This window comes from Cydia fagiglandana, chromosome 1 (assembly GCF_963556715.1).
Source record: "Cydia fagiglandana chromosome 1, ilCydFagi1.1, whole genome shotgun sequence".
NCBI lineage: Eukaryota > Metazoa > Arthropoda > Insecta > Lepidoptera > Tortricidae > Cydia > Cydia fagiglandana.
The window spans coordinates 25,088,793-25,111,720 of record NC_085932.1 but is presented as its reverse complement, the minus strand read 5'-3'; the positions used below and the strand labels follow the sequence as shown (position 1 = coordinate 25,111,720).

At 37.2% G+C, this 22,928-nt stretch overlaps 1 protein-coding gene and 1 long non-coding RNA gene across 3 annotated transcripts in view; one reads left to right on the top strand and one right to left on the bottom strand.

The window, feature by feature from the left end:
• The window catches only part of LOC134668106 (uncharacterized), a 518,821-nt gene that overhangs the window by 443,415 nt on the left and 52,478 nt on the right, over positions 1-22,928 (bottom strand). The window lies entirely within an intron of this gene.
• The window catches only part of LOC134668046 (uncharacterized), a 101,686-nt gene that overhangs the window by 52,064 nt on the left and 26,694 nt on the right, over positions 1-22,928 (top strand). For both annotated transcript variants that reach the window (XM_063525503.1, XM_063525497.1), the window contains 3 exons: positions 846-937; positions 2,627-2,779; positions 9,980-10,200. In XM_063525503.1, the coding sequence (XP_063381573.1) occupies positions 879-937; positions 2,627-2,779; positions 9,980-10,200 (433 nt within the window). In that variant the 5' untranslated portion in view covers positions 846-878. The remainder of the gene's footprint in view (positions 1-845; positions 938-2,626; positions 2,780-9,979; positions 10,201-22,928) is intronic.

Below are 22,928 nucleotides of genomic sequence, written 5' to 3'. Positions count from 1 at the left end.
ATTCGTTATAGTCGGCATTAGCAACGCAAGAACATTCAGGGTTCAAAGAAGAGTTACATACAGGTATGATAACTTTGATAGTCTAATTTCAATAACTAAAGAGCCTGTATGTTACATATATTGCTATATACATAATTAATTCAAGGTTCAAAGTTGCAACCACTGAAGCAAAATATTTTGGTGAATTTTCGTGACGATACAAACAATCGAATAATTTCATAAAATTGATATGCCAAAAACAAATAAACGACTTTTGTTATTGAATTTGACAACGGAACATGACGGCCGTTAATTATAAATGGACTCAGGCAGTATTTGCTTTCATCCACCGGGCTTGATAATGGAAGTTTAATTTTTAATACAACGTTATAAATTCCACGAGCAGTGTCTACACTAGCGCAGCTGAATAACTTGTGCGCTGGTCCGTAGTCGTTCCTCCAAGTTGCACTTTTAACAATGCAAGATACCTCGTTATTTTAATCATGAGCTCCGGGTTTACCTGGCAATATCTTAGGTAAATCCTAGCCATTATACATTAATTACTTGGTTAGGTTAGGTATTGTTCTTAAAGCTATAAGCTATGCGCGCAGAATTTTTTCTATTTATTTTATACTTACACCTAGGTATGTCATTTAGGTTCAACTACTTAATCACTACTAGGTATCACCATTTATATATTTAGTTGAAATTACTATATACGAAAGTATGGATATTACATAAACTACAACTATTCAACGATAGCGATACGCATTGATTAGTAAGCAGATTTTGAAAAACTATTAAATGTCATGGAAAAAAGATTACGATTGATAAATTTTAAGCAATTGCAAATTATTTTGTTTCAGATAACCCGCTACAATGACAGTTGACACTATAAGATGGAGATGAAGAAACAAGACAAACCCGGCAGTTTATCGCCACTGAAGCCAACATTAAGGTAACCTTCATTATTTATAATTTATCAAAAAAACCAAACTACTGTAAGTACTGATAGCTGTTTTTTCTATCTGATATATCTATATGCAGTAGTTATAATTGTACTGACACAGTTAACATAATTTATAATTTATGAACCTCCAGGACTTTTTTATTGTTTCTTTTGTTGCAGTACATCTTTTGTACGTAGAGTTTCGTATCTTTGCCTGCGCTACCTATTTTCGCCTAGTTTGACATAAGTTGCCATTAACAAAATGTTTCTAATGTAAGCCTTACATAAAACTGCTAAATACAACGTATTTTTCACGGGTGTCAATATTCTTCGACCATTCTGCGGCTAACTTCACACAGTTGACTTTTAGTGAGGTTTTTTCGCGACGCCGACCACACGTTTTTTTAAACCAGTGTTTTAACTTCAGTTTTAAACGGTGATACGGACCCCGTAATGTTAAACTTTTTACATGATTATATCCTATAACTATCTCTTTTTCATATGAAACTATTATTTAATGGCTAGCTCACGTTTAGAAGTCACAATTGGATAAAACGTTGGTGAGGGTACTTTGCGTCCATCTTGTTGCCAAATTTCGCCTACCCCTAGGGTTGACAAATTTTTTGTACCACATTCATTGGTGGATGACATTATTTGTTTCCAAATCTAAATATTTTCTTATGTTTGGTTATTTTAGTTTACGCTATATGCAAATGTTTATTTCTACTCTTACCGATATTGAGTAGGTACCAAATAGGTATTTTTATGTCTCAATTTGTGTAAATAAGGTTGATTTGATGTCAATTACGATAATAACAACAATTTTGCAACAATTAAACAATTTTGTTTAAAATAATATTTTTTTTAACTTATAAACCATTACTCCCCTTTATTTGACATGTTTGTTAATTTTTGGCAGCCCTAGCTTCATTATAGAAAATGTATGAAAACAACTTCAGACTGTTACCAAACTTCGCCTACTACCCCGTTTTTTAAATATATGCCTAGTTTGGTGTAGTTAAGGTTCATAGTATATTAGCACATTCCAAGGAGATGCGACTTAACATGTGTAAGTCACAGAAAAGTAAGTATTAGAGGCAGGGCATGCCATAGGCGAAGATTGGGAAATATACCCAAACATCGCCTATTGCCTTTGGGGCCATTTATTACCAACTTAACCAATGAAATTCAAAGTTTTAGTGGTGTATACTGATAGTTAGGAATACTAAAAAGCGTTTTTTCGCCTTAATGGATTAAAATGCTTTCAAATTTGAGAGATTTTTTGAGAAAAGTGTCAAAACCCAGGCGAAGATACGAAACTCTACGTATTGTATTATTGATATGTTTATATGACTGGTCTATATATTGTTTTCTAAATAATAATAAAAATATTAATGCTATTTTTATAGCCATCTGGTTTCTGACCTGTTGTAACAAACTACAAAAAAATATTATTCAGTGTACTTTCAGCATGTGCTTCTAAAGTACCTACTAGTAGCATAATTATTTTGTATGATTTAAATCATTCGTTTTTCTCGCACTTATCTAAATATGGGGTTGTGTGGTATGGTATTTCGAACATAAACACGGCCGAGCTAACCATTAACTTAGAGATGTACAAAGAACAAAAGGTAGTCAGCAATCGTGTACGTTGTCATTTTTGTCAGCAGCTTGTGTATGTATACTGTATACCAGCAGGGTCGACAGCAGCGAAGAAAGAACCTCTCGCTCTGGCAGCAAAGCGGAGAAAGAGCTCAAGCTACCACCGGAAAAGTCACCCGACGAGGGTGGCGGCAAGAAAGAAAGACGGCTGTCCAAGGCTAGTGATAGTTCCCGAGAGACTTTTGAAAGGTAATATTATATTTTATCTAATTTTCTGAAGGTAAATATATTTTTTTGTGACTGTGACACTGACACTGTCAAAGGCCCTCGGAGATGCCATTCACTATTATATTTTAAATATAACTAGTAAAGTAAATAAAAAGTTTACGCGTTCGAAACAGTTGCAACACATGTTCCAACTGCTATGAAATTTTTGAACCCATATCACTCAAATCTCTATAAACTTCCAAATAGGCCTTTGCGAGTCGTACTTCTGGTTTGTCAAGAAATAAAAGCATATAAACAAGCCTTCCAGTCAGCTCAAGTGTCAGTACTCGACGCTATCCTTTCTTATTAAGCGCCGCAAACAAACTAGAGCGCTTTCAATTGCATCACGTAGAAAACGTTTCATTCCACCGCCTTTCCACAACGGCCCGCTGCAACGAAAGGCGCTTGGGCGCAACCAATTTGCGAAAAAACATGACGGAATATCTTCCCAACCCCGCATGCATTAGAAGATCAGTTTGAAATTGAATGTGTATTTAAATACGCGAGAATATGGTATACAGTTTAATGAATTTCCTGATGTTATACTAGGGCATACCTACTGAAAATTTCAGTATGGCCCACGTACATATATACTCTGTCAAGCCATTTCCGTCAGTAGAAAAGAGCGGCAATTTAAAAAATGTAGGCGCGAGAGATAGTAAAGTTTAATACAATGGTTTGCCTGACTGCATTCGGGCCGGTAAAAATCACTTTAAGCATTAAGCACATAGCAGCCGTTATATCTTATCTAAGTATATGTACCTATTTTGAACTCTCAGGCAAGTGAAACTAGTACCTTTGCTGTGGAAATGTAAATATTTTACCCAGTACGTGACAAAACTTTAACTTTTAGTCCCCTTTCAAAATATATTTACCTCCCTAGGGAGAGAATTCATTTTACGTAAGCAAAACTATGGTCCAAGTTTTAGAGTAAAGTAGTAACTGCAATGTTTGTATAATTATGAAACCAGACTTCCTTCCTGTCAACCAGCCCCCCATAAGTAACAAGGCCTAATAATAGTAAGGCCTGGTCAATTTATCTATCCAAACTGCCGTTACTATCCCAAGACAGTTATTTTTATTGTATAACTTGGAGGGTGGTAAGGCTAATTTATAAGGCCAAATAAATTATCCGACATAAAAAACAATTGTTCTTATTGCCTGAGAAGAGCTCAGACAATGGCTAGTCCGTAATGGAGACACAAGAGAACAAAGTGCCCGTCAGCGACCGGCGACTGCAATAACGGTGGCTTCCTTGCAATCGCATGCAGACAACTGGCATTTAAAAATGTAACAACCTCTTTCAGAAGTTGTACTCGCAAAACATTGACGTTAAATTTGTAACATACTTAGTGAATTTCAAAGAAGTTGTTTTGAGTTATGAAAAACATCTGGGTTCCATTTTATACCTCATGTGTGGTTTTTAAGTTTTTACTTATTCTGAATAACTATTTTTTTACCTGGGTGTCGTTGTGTTACAGATTTGCTCTGTCAAAGAAATGAAATATTGTTTATTCTGCTGGTTTTGCATTTAATGCATGTCTTTACATGTTATTTACTTAGTATTATTACCAGATATCGTACAGTGTAGCAGTTTGTGCAGAAGGTGCTGCGTTAAAGAAAGCTCTGTATAATCTAATTCCAGTTGAGATTATAAATTAGAGTTAACAGTATAATTAAGCTTAATTGATTATCTATCTAGGAATTGGATTCCTTTAATTCAACTACGGTGCACCGAAATGCTACAAATTTACGATGTCTGATGTCCTTCCATCATCGCCCACTCTGTTAACTGCCAGTTCGTAAACCTTATTACAAATATTACAATAAACTTATGCCGATGGAGAGTTAAGAGCAATATTAAGAGTGATGCTGTTTATACTAACAACCGACATGAGTACTAGAGTACGCTTTTCAGAATTAATCCAGTGGTTTCATCAACTGCCGCGGCCATAACTCATGTCAGTTTGGTTTGCGCTGGCAACTTCCAAAACGACCGCACACACTGCAGCTAGTTTCGCGTCGCATTGAATTTTTATGGTAGTGTTTTGAAATTTATTATCCCAGTTTTGGAACGACCATAAAGAAACAAAAGATTTTCAGTGCCACTATTGCGATAGTACTTAGGTACCTACTAGACATCCCATCGTTTTTGGTAAATTACCCGTTTGCATGCACATTGTTACGAGTACTATAACTATCAAACTCTAGTTTACAAATGTTAAAATTAGATAATTTTGAAGCAATGGTTGTTTTTATAAAGTCCCCTACCAGGTTATACTGGGGTGTATTGTATGTTCAAACATGGTCAAATAAATCCAAATAGAATATTTACGTAATATACCTATATGGAAAGCAATTCCTATCAATTTGCGTAGTGAGGTATCCAATAACACGATAATTGCAGCAACTATGCGCATGTGGAGCGTGTACGGTAATTATGCCTCACGATCGACGTCGCCAATCCGTCATGCAGCGAGCCTGTAAGCTGAACCTCGGACATATTAAGGGGTAAATAGTTAACTAACTGGACATTGGACACATTTACACTATATCCTACCCAATTATCTTAGAAACGATAGCAATACATCGAGCAGCGACAGCAACTGTGCGGGTGAAGGGCTCAATAATTTAATATATAACGTAACACTCTTATGTTATTAAGTTTTAATGATTCTTGTTGATCTCGTTGCGAATTTCCTACTTTTCCCACTTGTATCGTAATGTACTATTTGTTACCTGTGACAGTCTATGATAACTTGAGACAAGAACATGTAAGCCTCGGTGGACACATTTTGCCGCTGCTTTGTGATAACGGTAAATGTTCAAGAAAAATCGTGTTCACTTATTATTTCCTTTTAGAAAACAGATAAGTAAGATTTGTAACTGTGCTGAGAGATAAGTAAGAGCGACAGCCAGGACAATTAACAAGCGGCTTAATTAGAAACAGAAGAAGGATTACACTATTTGTTTTAATCAAATATAATATGTACCTAACGTTTTGTATAAGTACTCCTAAATTAACTACATTTGCAAATCTAATTAAATTTTATCCTGCGTAGCCTAAATATATACGATGGCGATACAAATGTTAGGTTAGCCTACTACTTACCTACTTACTTAATCACATATACGATATAAGGTTTTGTTCTCCAATAACTATCATATTACTGTATAGTTAATCACCACTCGAGTATGACTGAAGATCAATGCAAATATTCAATGTCCAAGATATTTCTCACACCAGCTCGTAAAGGCTTCTCTTTATCTTTATCCTTCCAAAACTGACGAGAAGTTGTTATTTTGAGTTGCTCCTCATGTTGGCTGGTAGAATTGACTTTTTAATAATGATTAGAATATTTACTAGCGTTCATTTGGATTTGATTTAAGTATAATAAAACTTTATACTTACCTACAGTTAATATTTTCTTCGACTTGGTGTGGTGAAGAATTGTGTGATTTACTCGGCAGCAAAGTTTGTTTGACCCTCGTGCCTTCAATTCGAGCCCTTGCAACGCTCAAGATTCCACTTTTCGACCCACTCTCTAAGCTCTTGGTTCAAGCACGAAGGGGAACAAACAACTTTGCCCCCTTGTAAAACATATAACTATTATATATTATGATGTTGGCAGCGTCAGCGAATAATACCATTACAGGTCGCCAGGGGCGCGTTACGGCGAGGTAGCGTTATGGGGTCCTGTCGACATGTTAACGGAGTTGACCCTCGTACTGACCCATAGAAAGTGGGGCTTAATCTGGCAAAGTGCGGTATTGAATAGGCCCACCCGGTATAAACATTTCTTTTTATAGGCATTTTCCTTGTCTTTCTTAACATAAATAAGTATTCCATTATGTTGATTGGTATCATGTCTACAAACAATATAAATAAGAATCGGTACAGTTACTATAAGATGTATAACGGATGTATTACATAAAGGAAAAATCGAGGTGAGGTTACATGATTTTAGCCTACGGCCCTTTATTTCTAGGATTTTATTACAGACTGCGAGTAACAAACTTTGCACAGTCCGCGAGTAAAACTCTGAGAACATTTCCTTCTTACAAGGAAAAGCAACTAGGATACAAATATTTATATCTATGAAGAATAATTTCTAGAACAATCCTTTTAGGTGAAGAAGATAACATAAAAGGGAGCATAAAATATGTAATTTTGGAAATGGAAGACATAATGTAATATTTGCCGCTTAATACCTCAGACGCGACTTTGTTTACAAGGTGGTATTTCCAGGCTCCTCGGGTTGAATTATTTATAGTGTATTCGTTATAGCTATACTAAAATATTTATTTTTAAAGGATAATATCAACCCAGGACTTAGCTAAGGCCTTTCGAGCTAGGTTAGCTGAAATAGAATAGGCTAAAAAGAAGATAGGTACAATTTTTTATTTATTACTCAATTTTTATTTATTAAAATTATTCTTATTGAAGAGTTCTCCATCAGAACCCAAGAACTCCTCTATAAGGCCGTCTCTCATGAAACCAAAAAAAAAATGTTATAAAACCTCTAAGTTAATAAAATAAACCGTCCTATTCATGGTAGAGCTGTATAAGATCCTCGAAACATTAATTAGCCCGTGTTACACCGTCTATTAACGAAGTTAAGTTAGTTCGGGACCAGTCCGTTTCGAGTTCAAAATGTACGTTGTTGAAACTAATACCTAGACCCCTACTTAATGCATTTATGTAGTATAGGTATGTAGGTACCTACACCTACATACGCAGTACGGTCAACCTCAATAGTAGCTTGTCGTTTCAGTAAATACTTTGGCACTTTATAGTTAGTATGTTGTTAACTTAATGATGTCGTAGTTTATTCCGTTACTATAAGACAATGATAATTTGATAAACTAAAACTCGTACAGGGTACCCACTACCCAGTCGGTTCCCTAGCATAAGTATCAACTTTTCTATACAATTAGTATGACAACTTGGGTAGGTACTTAAGTTGGGGTGGATGAATTTGTCAAACACACAAATTGTGTAGTATTCATAAAGATTTTTTTTCGGTGTTATTTTATGTGTGTAAAATTGACTGTAATTTACATGATTTTTGAAATAAGTTACCCGACATATTGAAGTAAATATTCCAATTCTAAATCAATATTTTTTAATACGAGCGATATCTCACTATATGTACCTAAGTATGTTACTGAATCAATAAATAAATAAGTAATCAACAAAATTTTAACGATCATCGCGCGATGCAGATATTTAATAAGTATTCCGACAAGTTTGCAATACGGAGTTAGTATTTTAAATCTAACGCAACACTCAGCTGCATTGCCAACTGCAACTGAAATTAAACAATGCGTTAGACAGTTAAGCCATTAATATACTTACGTACATTAAACCGATTCGAGCTATTTAGGTCAGGTCAAACCACCACCAATGCCTTCCGTCCAAAATATATTTGGAAACATTTCGGGCTAATCAAGACTGAGGTTAGGGATAACTCTCAACAGTCGGTGCCATTTGTCACGTCCTATTTTGGTTGTCGTTTTGCTGAACGAAGTTTTTTTTTTTTTTTATTATGAATGGGCTTACTCATGGCCACAGACTAGCCGAGGCGTAGACGTGGCCTACGATGGAGCGAGCTCGCCCAGAAGGTGCCTGTTCACTCTTGATTTGAAGGTTGCCGGGTTATAAGAACACGGAAATATAGACGCCGGCAGGGAATTCCATTCCTTGGCAGTTCGCATAAGGAAAGTAGAAGCAAAGCGCTTCGTGCGAATTGGTGGAATATCTACCATGTAAGGATGGAAACCGGCCGTGCGTCTAAAAGTCCGATGGTAGAATGGGGACGGTGGTATAAGCTCGTGTAGCTCTTGGGCACACTCCCCGAAGTGCAGCCTGTAGAATACCGACAGGCTGGCGACTTTCCGCCGATGGGCCAAAGACTGAAGCTTAGCCGTTAGCTTCTTGTCGCCAATCATCCTCCTGGCTCTGCGCTCCACTGAGTCCAAAGCGGCGAGTTGGTATTTAGCTGAGCCATCCCACAGGTGGCTGCAATACTCCATACACGACCGGACTTGAGCTTTGTAAAGTGTTAGAAGCTGTCCAGGTGTGAAGTATCGCTTCACCTTATTTAGGACGCCCAGCTTTCTGGCCGCAGTTTGAGCTTTAGACTCAATGAAGCTGCCGAAGCTGAGGACTGAACTCAGCTCCATGCCGAGGAGTTCCAGACTGTCGGCAATAGGTACAGATGCACCCCGGAAAGAAGGAGTCAGGTCGAATGGACTCCGTTTTGCGGAAAATAGACACGTCTGCGTTTTGGAGGCATTGAACGTGACCAGATTGTCATCACCCCACTGGGAAACGAGACTAAGGGTCAAGTTCATTCGCTCAACCATGGCCTCTCTCTGTGAACGTATATCCTCCCTGCTGTCCCCTGCACTAGCCAAATATCTTTCAACAACCGTACTGTCATCTGCATAACCTACAATGCTGGGTTGCAGCATGTCGTTAATGTGGAGCAGGAAAAGGGTTGCGGAGAGAACAGACCCCTGAGGAACACCAGCGTCAATGGCCATGAGGTCCGAAGAGCAGCCATCAATAACTACTCTGTTCGACCGTTAGAAAGCAGATAATTTGATTATCCTCGTCTTTCTGTTTAATCGCACGTTTGTGTCTGTAACAAAATGCTGCTATACGTACTTACATAATACCTACTTACTATTTTTTTTAGATATTTCGTTTCGGCCCTGTTCTCCAACAGATTAGATTCTTGTAAAGTACGAGTATAGGTAACCGAAATAACGAGAATAAAATGTCTTCCATTAACTACTCGACTCGTTGTGAACAATATTTTTAATTTACTTGTTTTTTGTTACATTTCCAAGGAACATTTATTTCAAACGCCTTTTGTTACGTGTGAAAGATTATTTGTCCCGTAACCAAATCACCGACCCACATTCTGCCCAAGATCGCTACAATAATGTAGTTTTAGGATTATATTTAGATTTAGGAAATTAAAGAATGTCGATATTCCGCCATGTTTCCGATATCGTGCTCAACCAAACGCAACTTTAAATTGTTCAATTTAAACTTTCAAACTGGTACTTCACTTCGGTAATGGATCGAATCGAATACCGTTCTGTAAACATTTCTGGTTCCATTTCAAATACCACAGCGCTCTGAGATTGTTGAGTTTTTATTGTTCACAGGCAAGATTCAAAACAGTCGTCGATTACTAGTCCAAAAGTCTCTCGGAAGTACTTTACGAATTGGAAGCAGGCGTGCGACAAGACTAAAGACAAGACCAAAGAGTTGCTGAAGCGGTGGAGGACGCTACCCGAAGCCGAGGTGCCTGAGGACCAGATGCAGGCTGCGGCCAACCATGACCACGAAGAGGGGGAACACCGCGGCTGGAGCGTGCATGTGTGGAGTACGTATATTTTTCTGTACCTATCAAAATCTCATGTTTTAGGGTCATAAGACCGAGACAATATAAAACATTCCATAGATTACATACATTCCGAGCATGGTGCCTAGTAAACGCTTTGTGTCTCTCTATCACGACTTTGACGACCACTCTGGCCTAGTGGGTAGTGACCCTGCCTATGAAGCCGATGGTCCCGGGTTCGAATCCTGGTAAGGGCATTTATTTGTATGATGATATAGATATTTGTTCCTGAGTCATGGTTGTTTTCTATGTATTTAAGTATTTATATATTATATATATCGTTGTCTGAGTACCCACAACACAAGCCTTCTTGAGCTTACCGTGGGGCTTAGTCAATTTGTGTAAAAAAAATGTCCTATAATATGTCCTATAATATTTAATATCACTCTTCCATATTAGTGCGACAGTGGCAGTTGCGTTTTGTTCGTACGGAGCGTAAACGATTGGCATGTTGGCTACGCACGCAGCAGTCACCTGCAATATAATAATATTTTGCACAATTATGTCAGCTATTTTTCGATTATATATTGTACGAAATCACTAACTCAACACACATACTCGTACGTAGTTAGGTAAGGACGTACACACATATTTACTAGGTACAAACCAATAGGGTTAATGTACCTATTTCGAAAGATTTATCATTAAAAGGAAATCTCATTTAAAGCTTGTGTTAAATTTGCTTGAATAACATACAAATCAGAATCACACCTAAAATCACTCCAAGCAACAATACCAGAATCACCAGATGCTTCAAGTAATAAATCTCCCAGCCAAAACTAATAATCGAAGACGAATGTTTCCATTTACTGTATGTACTATACCTACCTACTTACTCGTGGGTACGAGTATGAGGCGAATTCGTCTGTCTCTTGTGTAGCAAATTGCACACAAAATGGGTCATCCACTGTGTCGCCTTTGTTTTCTGACACCTAATAATAACAAAATGGGGCAGCCTGAATTGGAAGTTAGCAAAAGGTCACATCAATAAATGAACTAAAATATCTCCGGGGCATTGCTATTAATTCCCAGTAGAGTGGTGGTGTTTTAGATTAAAATACTACTCGCCTACTTAACTTTAATCGGTAACAAAAAAGGCACATAGTCTATAAACATAGATTCATTTATTTTTTCGTTTGGGTTCTAAAGTAAAAAACCTAAAGACGCCATATTTATTTATTAACCATATAAAGTTTTCCCAAAAATCGTTTGAGTTTGCAATGAATTCGGTCTAAGCCTATTAGTTTGGTCAAACTAGATTTTCTAGGTTAGTTGAAATCCTTTTAGTTAGTTCTTAAAGCACCTTATTTGGTTAAAATCGGATATAACTTTTAGGCCAAGCAATAAGAAGTTATAGAGGGAAATGCTAGGAACACAATTTTTGACTACGTAACTTTGTTTGGACTAGTTAGGAGGTGAACATATCAAAAGTCCCCGGCCGTAGCCCCGGTGCCTGGGGGTAGAGGGGGGAAAGAAGGTCTCATTTTTCGGTTTTTCACTTATATCTTGGAAATTTTGCATCTTAGCGACATGACTACTAAGACAAACCAAAAGCTGATAAAATTTGTTACAAGTTTTATTCAGTCAAGTTTTTCGATATCTTGAATAGTTTTTGAGATATCCGCTCTTGAAAATTTATTTAGGGCTTTCAATTTTATCTTGATATCTACATTAGTGACGCTGCTAGACCGTGTTTGGTATCATTTTCGTATAAATCGGGGGTGCTGAATTCAGTTTTGGTATCACATTGACACCATTCCTAAGAAAAAACATATAAACTTTAAACAAATACCTTTTTTTTTAAATTCCTCTTCACGCTTAAACCGCTCAACCGATTTAATTGAAATTTGGTATACAGATATTTCGAGTCCCAAGACAGGACATAAGATACTTTTTATCTCAATAATCATCCTTTAAAGTTGTGAAATGGAGTATGGGGGGAATTCAACTTCGTCGACGAAACTGAATTCCTGAGGTTAATACTGCTCAAGGTAAGGTTTGAAGTCATGTTTGGTATCACTTTCATCTAAATCACAGATGTATTCCGTCCTAAATTTCATCTAAACCGGTTCAGCGGTTATTGACTCCCCATACAAACTTCCACCCCACTTTTCACACCCTCAAAAGATGCTTTTGGTTATAAAAACTATTCTATGTCGTGTGTCGAGATTTAAACTATTTCTATACCAAATTTCAACGAAATTGGTTCAGCGGTTTAAGCGTGAAGAGGGATTTAAAAAAATATTTATTTTTAAATTTTGGTTTTACTTCGGAATGGTGTCAATGTGATACCATAAATGAATTCAGCACCCCCGATTTATACGAAAATGATACCAAACATGGCCTAACAGCTTCATTGACGTAGATATCAAGATAAAATTAAAATCCCTAAATAAACTTTCAAGAGCGGGTATCTCAAAAACTATTCATGATATCGAAAAACTTGACAGGATAAAACTTGTAACTAATTTTATCAGCTTTCGGTTTGTCTTAGTAGTCATGTCGCTAAGACGCAAAGTTTCCAAGATATCAATGAAAAACCGAAAAATTCGACCTTCTTACCCCCCTCTACCCCCCAGCAGCGGGGCTACAGCCGGGGACTTTTGATATGTTCACCTCCTAACTAGTCCAAACAAAGTTACGGAGTCAAAAATTGTGTTCCTAGCATTTCCCTCTACAACGTTTTTTGAGCATTCATTTCTTGACCTATTTAATGTAATATATATAGGTACTTATAATATAATTTCAATTTATCTAACTCCAAATCATCTTAACCCACAATTTCATTAATATCAAATTGCAATTGATGTGCTGTCGATTTAAGTCTCATTTCAATCATCATTTCAAAGTTAGTCAATAGATTTCCAGTCTGAAATTCTTAAAGTGAGCATTCCTTAACTTAATACCTAGGTATAAGAAATTCTTGCTGCGTTCCCCTAGAACCGAAGATTTCCGTACCAGGAAGTATAGTAGCAACGTTCCAGTCAATTGTTTCTAACATGCCGAATAAGCACCTAGGATCCACTTTTTGTCATCAATATTGCTATGTCAGCAAAGGGAACGATAAGCATAAAATAAATTTAGAAGATACTGCTCAAAATAATTTGGGACTGATTTACATTTTCCTACAAAAGCTGTAACAACACTGAACACATTGTCACCCGACAAACTCATTTAATATCATCACATAAAGGTCCCTCGCGCAACAGGATAGCTTAGGACACATTTATTCTTCCTTAAAATTATGGGATCATTGTTGTCATATTTACAACAAAAGCAAAAGTTGGAGAAAATATAATACGCCGCCGCAGGAAACTTTACCATTTTTGATTCGCAATTTTCTTTGTATTACCTACTATTCACATCTTTCGTTGCCCCATATTTTAAGGCATCAACGGCGTAACTTGTTGGGAGACCTCGCTTACTCATTCAAAACTTTGTCGGGAAAAATATAATAATACCGTGAAAGTTTCGTGTGGAAATTACTTTCGTGAATTGCGAAAGTAATTCGTAATTCAGGTGCTCGTAAAGACAACAAAAGGGAAGCCCGCTGTTAAGGATGACTCACGGTAGACTGGGCCGTGCCCGGACTGAGGCGTCCGACATGTCATATTCTATGACCGCTGATCGGTGATCACGACGTGGTGCTTTCCATAGAAAATGAAGGATGCTCCGGCATGGCCCCGGCCTGGTGTAGCGTGAGTCATCCTTTATATTGTTAGGTAAATATATAATGCTAATGCCCGGTTTTTTGACTAGTCGAACTTCGATGTCGATTTAACGTGATACATGTAAGTATACTTATTTTTATTGACCGTCGAATGGTCTAATATTTTTCGAGCTTTTAAAAGCTAGTTATCCCAATGTCTCAATTACAAGAATATGAAGACTACGTTATGATCATCAGTCAAAGACATCTACTACTTACTACTCCCGAAGAAATCTACACCTGTCGGTCATGTTACTCGTGCTCGTGCGTTGCTATCTAACGGTTCCCTGCTGCGTTGACCAGAACAACACCGCGCACACTTCTATTCTAACCTAATTTAACCATATACCTATATATACTTAATATAACCTTACGCTCCAGAGGTATAAGCTCCTAATAATCAAAGTACCTACCTAATTATAATAAGTGGTGAACGGTGTTGGTCACACATACTGTATATAGTGTTAAAAATACTTTATATTTAAGCCTTTCTTGTAGTGACTGTTTGTTTACCTAAATAAACTAAAAAAAAAAAAAAAAAAACTACGTGTAATTAGTAGATACACACAGCTTAAGTACCTACAATACATGTACAGAAAAATAAACAAAGACAATTGGATAGAGGTAACAACAGACGCTCTTATCGCTAAATGGCAGCTTAGGTACTTTATTAAAAATTCAACTCTGCTAGGCAATTAACATAAGTACTGTAGTCAAAACGCATTCAACCCATGTTTCCAGTATTTGGTTCAAAATTTCCGCGTTACTGAGTGAGAGAGTCCACTTAAATATGTGCATACTTCTGCCTCTACATTGTCCTACACTAGTCCACATCGAACAAAGCGCTTATATTACTACCTAAATGGCCAAGTTCACTTAACCACATATGCCATCTGTATATTAGCAGAATGTTGCCAACAATGTGATTGTCGGTGTATAATTTATTCACACCTCTCATTGTTTGAAATTAGTCCCAAAAGGTCCCTCTGTAATCGATATTACAAATGTGGAATGTATCGTCGTACTAAGTTATTGAGTACAGCTGGAGAGTGAGGACAGAAATAAAAGCTTTCAGATTTCGATCTGTGTCTAATAGTTACTTCACTAAAGCTCTGTAGGCCTGGCAGGCGCGTCATGGATCGATTTCCAACTATTTCTGTCGCTGCTTAATCGGTCTCCACCAAATATTTGCTGTCACGCCAACGACGCATACATGACTTGATGGAAAATAGAAACTTGACACGATCGATTACCTGGATTACTACAATCTGGCCTCGTAATATGAGGAGGTAATCAGGTAGGGTCAGATTTTGAAGCACTCGAGTTTAACATTGTTTCTCAAAAAACATGGTATCAATTAATGCCATAGATAAATTTTCTATGAAAATCACCACGTGAACACTGATCAGCCGTCATAGGAAATTACATGTCGTGTCAGATGCCTCGGCCCGGGCCCGGCCAGGTCTAGTGTGAGAAATCGTTTAAGCGTGTCCAAACTTTTCACTAATTTGCACAAGACTCAAGTAATTTTACCTTATTTTTCAGGGTCCATCATTGCTTACCACCAGTATAGTGTTTACAAAAACTCTCTAGTGAAACACATAGGCTTAGCTTTAGCTTAGGCGCTTAAATCGTAGACTGCACAACTGTTGCGTCACATCACAACTATATAATTTTATGTCTACAATACTGGTTATTACAATCATAACTTTATTTTCGTTGCAACTATTTCACAACATTTATTACTCTTTTAGATACAGTTAGTATGCGAGCGCTAATGTGTGGTGTCAGCCAGTTTTCTTAGATGGTCCCCATCTACATTAAAGAGCAGTAAGAGTTCTGTAGATCCTATGTTCTGTACGCTAGCATGACATTCCTTTATTTTCTTGTTCCCGGTGTAAAATTGCCTTCCCGCGCATTGAATGCTGAACGAGCCTCCCGCGAATCACAAAAGATTCTCGGCTGCGCTGTGCATTACAATAATGCATACACATGCACAATAAATGCTAATTGAATCTTTAAGTCTTTCTTCCGATAACTTTTTGCATTTTATTTTACATTTACGTAGTCTTATACCTATTACAACGCTGTGGCGCTAGTGGCCTAGCGGTAACAGCGTGCGACTTTCAATCCTGAGATCGCGGGTTCAAACCCCGGCTCGTACCAATGAGTTTTTCGGAACTTACATGAAATATCATTTGATATTTACCAGTTGCATTTCGGTGAAGGAAAACATCGTGAGGACCCGGTCTAATCCCAATAAGGCCTAGTTTCCCGACTGGGTTATAAGGTCAGATAGCAGTCGATTTCGTAAAAACTAGTGCCTACGTCAATTCTTGGGATTAGTTGTCAAGCGGACCCTAGGAATGAGCCGTGGCAAAATGCCGGGTTAACGCGAGGAACAAGAGAGTAAACCCAATAAAAAAAATTGTAGTTTTTATTTAACCGTTTTGACGCCATGATTGCATCCATGCCATGATTTATGCATCCATGCCTAAGTAATTGCAGCTTGCTAGCACTAACAGATGGACATGGCGAAACTATAAGGGTTCCTAGTTGACTACGGAACCCTAAAATGAGTTTTTTATTAGGGTAGGTCCCCACATATATATATTTTTTTGCTTTAACCCTATGATGTGGATAAAAATGTTCTCAATTCAAGACTGCATATTGTTACAAACGGGTAATGTAACAATAAGCAGCTCTTATTTGGTGTTTTTATTTCACATTTGAAACGACAGGGAACCGACCGACCTTTTCGTATTTTCGTGCTCGTAGTCTCAGCCGACTACTACTAGCCGACGAGATTAAAAAGTAAAATATTGACAGTAGGAAACGTCTAATATACAGAAACAATCTATGTGGTTTCATAGTGGTAGGTATTTTGTTGATGCCATTACAATAACTAATCGTATATAGACCGCCGTATATAGCCAAGGCTAAAGAAAGATAATATGGAAAAAGTAGATACTAAACCGAAGCAAAATAAACGAAACGATATCAAGGCAAAGACTGTTTCGGAGCTGAAGCAAGCTCAGGCCAACAGTCGGAGCACCCGATTGAGCAATGTTAAGGAAATGGGCTTCTACCAGTTCAAGAGCATGCTGGAACGAAATGTTACCTCTCAGCCCGCGCCTGCACCCAAAATAACAAAACAAAATAAAAAACGAGTGAAGACCAAGAGGCCGCAAAAGCAATCTCCATCCATCACACCGAGGGTTTAGGACTCAAGATCCCTTATTCCCTTCAGTCAATCTTAACAAGATACGTTTTATACATAGCACGTAGCGTATTTGAATAAATTTTATCAATAACCTCTAGTGTTTTGAAATCATCGAAAAGGTAATAAGTTCATATTTTTTCACCACACCATGGTGCATGGGGCCGATTATTGAATTTCGAGCGCTCAATTTCGTCACTCGTAAATCTGTGGAAACCGGCGAATTGATATTTTAGGAATAAAACCACAAATTTGCCCCCTTTTAAAATAAATAAATCCATCAGAAACTTAAGTGCTGCTACGGTACCTAACCATGTAGGTACATATATCTGCTCCAGTTCACAATTCAGACTGCAGGTTTTGCAAGCAAGGCCCCATCAAATGTGACAACAAAGTCGAAACGTCGATAAAACGTGAGCCATGTTTTATTCTCATTTCCACGTGAAAAAGAGAATATTCTGAATTGAAGTGCCATTCGGTTCGTCGGGTTCTCCTATGAAATATTAATCCAATACGCTCAAAGCTTTACCAAAGCCCGAAAAAGTAAGTGGGTAGGTAAGTTTGTAAGTGTAGTGCCATTAGGTGTCTCGAAACGTGATGAACATGGATTAACATAGTTCTATTTATAAAGTAGGTAGGTACGTGTAGGTACAATCTGACAGTATAATTATATGAGGTTTTTTTATCTTTGTCCAAATTAAATATGCATTTCGAAATTAAACTCACTCGAATGCAAAGAAGCTTATATAACTTGATATATGTATAGGTAAGTATGTAAGAACGTTCATAAAAAATATTTTTATTGCACGCCTCAGTTAACACACATACAAAAAATGCATATTTATTAGTATGTGTGTTTACTGAGGCGTGTAATCTATCTAAATGTCCTTTATTCAAGTTTTATACGGATTTATTGGCTGTAGTTTTATCAGTTATCATCTATCGTGTCATGTTTCACTCTCTCATTTATTAAAGGTAATTGTAGAAAATGACGACCTAGACATGATGATAGTATATAAGATACCTACGAGTATAAGATGCGCAACCATCTTAGGCCCACAAGAAGGGTTCCTCGCAATTATTAGATTGGTATACTGTAACCGTTCTTGTAAAATTTAATTAAATAAGAAATATAAAGAAACTGCTTTGTAATACGTAGGTGAATTTAACCTTAAAAGTATATTAACTAGTGCCTAGAAAATAAATTATGGTTTACCTGAGACACCTACCCAAAAAAGAGACGGATGAACTATCTCAGGTATATTTCTAAAACTGTTTGTTTTTTAATTGTAGTCTGGAAACCTTGTTTTGATACATTATGCACACACCTTTCCATCGGGAACTTTATTGAAACCCTGTCTCGACCCGAATTTACGACGATTCCCGTACTCCTCCGTTTTACGACTACAAATTATATAATTGTGCCGCAAGCTTTATAGCTGGAAAAGTTTGAATGAATCTTGAATTTGGTTACAAAGTAAACAATAAGTATTTGCTATAACATGGCTTTTCTAAAGCTGAAAAGAAACTGAATTTTAAGCTTGCCAAATAAATTTGCATTAATGGTCCTAAGTGTTTTCACTTGCATGGAAAATAAAAGATTTTTACAGATGTAGTGCATAATTGTTTTCCATCGTATTTTCTCGGAAACGTTCGTATTTGTCATGCTACTTCAGTCAACCTCAGTAGTCAGTACTCTTTGTACTGAGACTGACTGAAATAGCAAAACACGTTCGTACGTTTCCGTAAAAATATACGATGGAAAACAATTATGCACATACAAAAGGTAATCACGGTCCATATATCGGTCGATATAAGTCTAGTACATCGTACTGGTGCTATATCTTATGAAATGACAGCGAGGTTATTTTTATAAGTAGGTACCTATCTAAAACTCACATGGGGATCGAAACTGATCGTAATTTATGTCATAATGAAATAGATTTTTGTACCTACACTAATATTTAGGTAGGTAAGTCTTACATTTCACCGCACAGCCAATTATGGGAATTATTCGTTCGTGCCTTACTGTGATACTTGTACATACTTGGATCGTTTGATCAGTTGAAACCACAATATTTCTGGCACGCAAAATGTTCGTTTGCTTAATTAACCATGATTACGTTAGTATTGAAAGGAGTTAACTGGCTATAACAGAAATGTGGAGTTTTGTACTCGACGATGGAAAGATTTATTGCCATGTGAGTGATGAACTGAAAACCAGCGCTGTGACAGCTAGTCTGTAACAGCAAATGCTGAGTCCATCCCTATTGTCACACTATTGGTTGTTATGTGTAAGTTTTATAACATAAGAACGATTAATGTCAATCTATGTTAATTTCATTGTTGCTGGTTCAACACGTACTTATTGTTCAACATGTGAATTTTTTTGTTTGTTTTGTTTTTATCGTCTTAGTTTTCTTGTATGTGTGTGGCAATAAATAATTCTTATTCTTATTCTTATTCTTATTTAAGTACACTCAAAAGGAATTAGTACATGATTTAATGATGAGCCTAAGTCCATTCCATACTCGTACTTTGCGGGCAACATAGATTAAACAGAGAGAGTTAGTAAAAAATGAGTTCATGTTGCTTTTTTACGCGCGTAACTCTTAAATTTATCTGTTACCTACATACCAAGGTACTGCTTGATTTGAAATTTGTAGTGATATTAGTTTACTGAGTATCCAACCGTATACACATTCATGAATTTGGAATACAACAAACATTCATGTATTCAAAACTTTGTAAAACTGCAGGAGTACGTGTACATGCCTTTAACTGCTGATGGCGCTGGAGCACTTAAGTTAGCAAATTTCTCAAGTACCTACGCCTACGTTATACCGGGTGTGGTCTGTAACATGAGCAAATAATTAAAACATAGATTGTACTCCTCAAACGGTGACACTTTTGTTCAACAACTTTTAAAAATTATGAAATATTTAGACTTCCTATTTTTCATACAATATAAATATTATCTTCAATGGACGCCATCGCCACGCCATATCATTGTGATTGACGTTGCTTGTCACGCCTTAAACATAACACAATTCACAATACATTGTGTCTTGGAATAAACTTTAAAGTGTATTAAAAATCAAACCACAAGTTATTTTTAAAAGTCGCTGAACAAATGTTGGTCAGTGTGAGGAGTACAGCCAAATTTTTTGCTCATATTACAGGCCACACCCGGTATAAAATTAAAGCGTATAACATAAGTATAACTATAGGAAGTGTGACACAGTGCGAATAATTTTAAATAGGTATCAGATAGCAAGTAAAACAAGTTCTTGTCGCCAGCATTCGTTCATTCGCCCAATAATTGGTTTAGGTTTTCTGCCAACTAATATCCTCGAAAAATCTCATTAGTGTAAATTTAGATAGCTATCTATATTCAACTCGATTGTTCCGATTCAGATTGAGACAACGCACAATGGTGGCGCAGTGCGTCGCAATAATTCGGTCACCCTTAGGGCGGACCGAACCCTGTGTTTAATAAGTAAATTCCACGCCCTTTTCGCGTAAAACTACTGTTTTGAATTTAATTTAGGTACCTTAATTACCTGCATTATAATTAAATGGCAACGTATTTCCCTTGGCTACTCCTAATAAGAATCTAAGTAGAGGTAGTAATTACCTTCATATTCGATTTTTTTACCCCTCAACCATCATATCCAGGGCCGGATTAACCCTAAGTCAAAGTAGGCAACTGCCTAGGGGCCCCGCCTCGGCTTGGGGGCCCCGCCTCGGCTAGGGGGCCCCGGCGGCACAGCGCGCACCAAATAAAATTCTCAAAAGGCTCAGAATTCATGAGTAAATTTTTTTATGTTATAATAATGATATGCTTTGTTATTGTTATTTTTTTATGTTATAATAATGATATGCTTTGTTATTGTTTTTTTTTCGATCCATTCTTTAAATTAATGAAATACTGTAATAAAATTGAAGCAATACGTAAAAGTTTACGAGGCGCATTCTGCGTAGGTACCTGTTGTAAAGTTGTAATAATAGAGGTTTTCTTTATTGTGTTCCACATCTCCTCTACTTCAGCTTAGCCTTTGGCGTCGCTGCGCCAAGCTCGGCCTGCGGTCTCACTTTTTAATACAAAAGACATTGGTTCGTGTCTGTGCTGAACTATTTATCCTGAAGCCTGATGAAGCACGGCTTTGACTTCGCATGAAAGCTCGCCTCACTGGGGCACTTTGGACTTTTAGGCCCAGATGAAGATTGATACCCGGCCTTTTAACACGGTTTCACAATTTGCGATATTGTCAAAAAAAAATTCGCGCTCGCTGCGCTCGCGTTTATATTTGGTTCTTTAATTGACTCTGTATCTGCATGTTAGCTTGACTGGTGAATTAATAGAGGTACCTAGACCAAGAAAAGTCTGCAATGATTTTGATAGCATACGCAGTGCAAGTGTTATCCATACGTCATAATTTCATAGAAGTTTTGACGTTTAACATAACACTTGCACTGCGAGTACTATCAATATTATTGCAGGCTTATGGTCGGATAATGGCTGTTCAGCCTCTCAAAATATTAACTATTGAGAAAATCAACTTTGCGGCACTAGTGAACTTAGCTTTTAGCCTCGCTTAAAATTGACCATTAGAGGTAGATAAGAAAGTGACGCTGAAGCTCTCATCTTTGGTATTCCACTGGGAATTGGCCTTAAGCCTAAAGGGCTCTCCCCACACTTGACGCGACGCGGAATTGGCAAAAACCGGTAGAATAAAGCTTTATGTCCACGCAATAAGAGCGAAAAAGACATCGTTCGATTTGGATCGGCTCGGCCGACGCCTGAAGATTGAAATTAAAAACGCAAACTTTTATTTCCCTGTACTGAATGTACTGTGTGCAGAATTGACTGTAGGGGGCCCCGAGCTTCGCACTGCCTAGGGGCCCCGACATCCTTAATCCGGCCCTGATCATATCACTTGCTTGTCATTTGTAATAGGTACCAAAACACTTTGTACAGAGTGTACGTGTTGAATGTAGTAATGTTTAGTTTTTATAGTTGCCCAATTTCACGGTAGATGTCGCTGTTCAGTCGGCTACTTCGCGCTATTAAGATTTTTCCACCGACCCGTATATAGTCAATTTGGTTTCGGAATAAATGAGTATTAAGTTGTCAAAAAAGTGTTTCATTACAAAAGGTAGCAAGTGTAGTCAGTGAACAGTACGCAATATTACGTTTTCATAAAAAGTTGAATGCTGCAGATGTTTGCAAAAAGCAACAGTTTTGCCACGCTATAGATATGCGCAAATTGTGTCAAACCTCGAGCTTGTCCGCCGAGGCATGAATAAACATCACCCCACATCGTTACGTACTGGATGCACAAGACACGACACGACGACGTTAGCGTCGCTACTTGAACCAGTACGACGTGAGCCAGTTTGGTTCTACCAAGCTATGAAACAATATACTTACTTTAATACATTCCATTTACAACCGCCTAACGGCTTTATTTCTTATCCAGTGCGATGTACACTTTTCTGAATAGATAATCCACAACACTTTTCACAAGAAATTCCACGGAATAATAACGAGATGGTAATTTTGACAAAGCTTCCATTCAAAGTCATTTCTCAAATTCGTGTCTATTTACAGCTTTTCGTAAATTTCTGTAGTTTGTTAGGTACTTATTAGTATCTATTTTATAAGTATCTATTTTTTTAAATTATTGTAGAACTGTTTAAAAAAATTTAAAATATGGTGAACTATTATATAGTTATATATTATTTATACCATAATTTAAATTTACCCGAAATCCATAG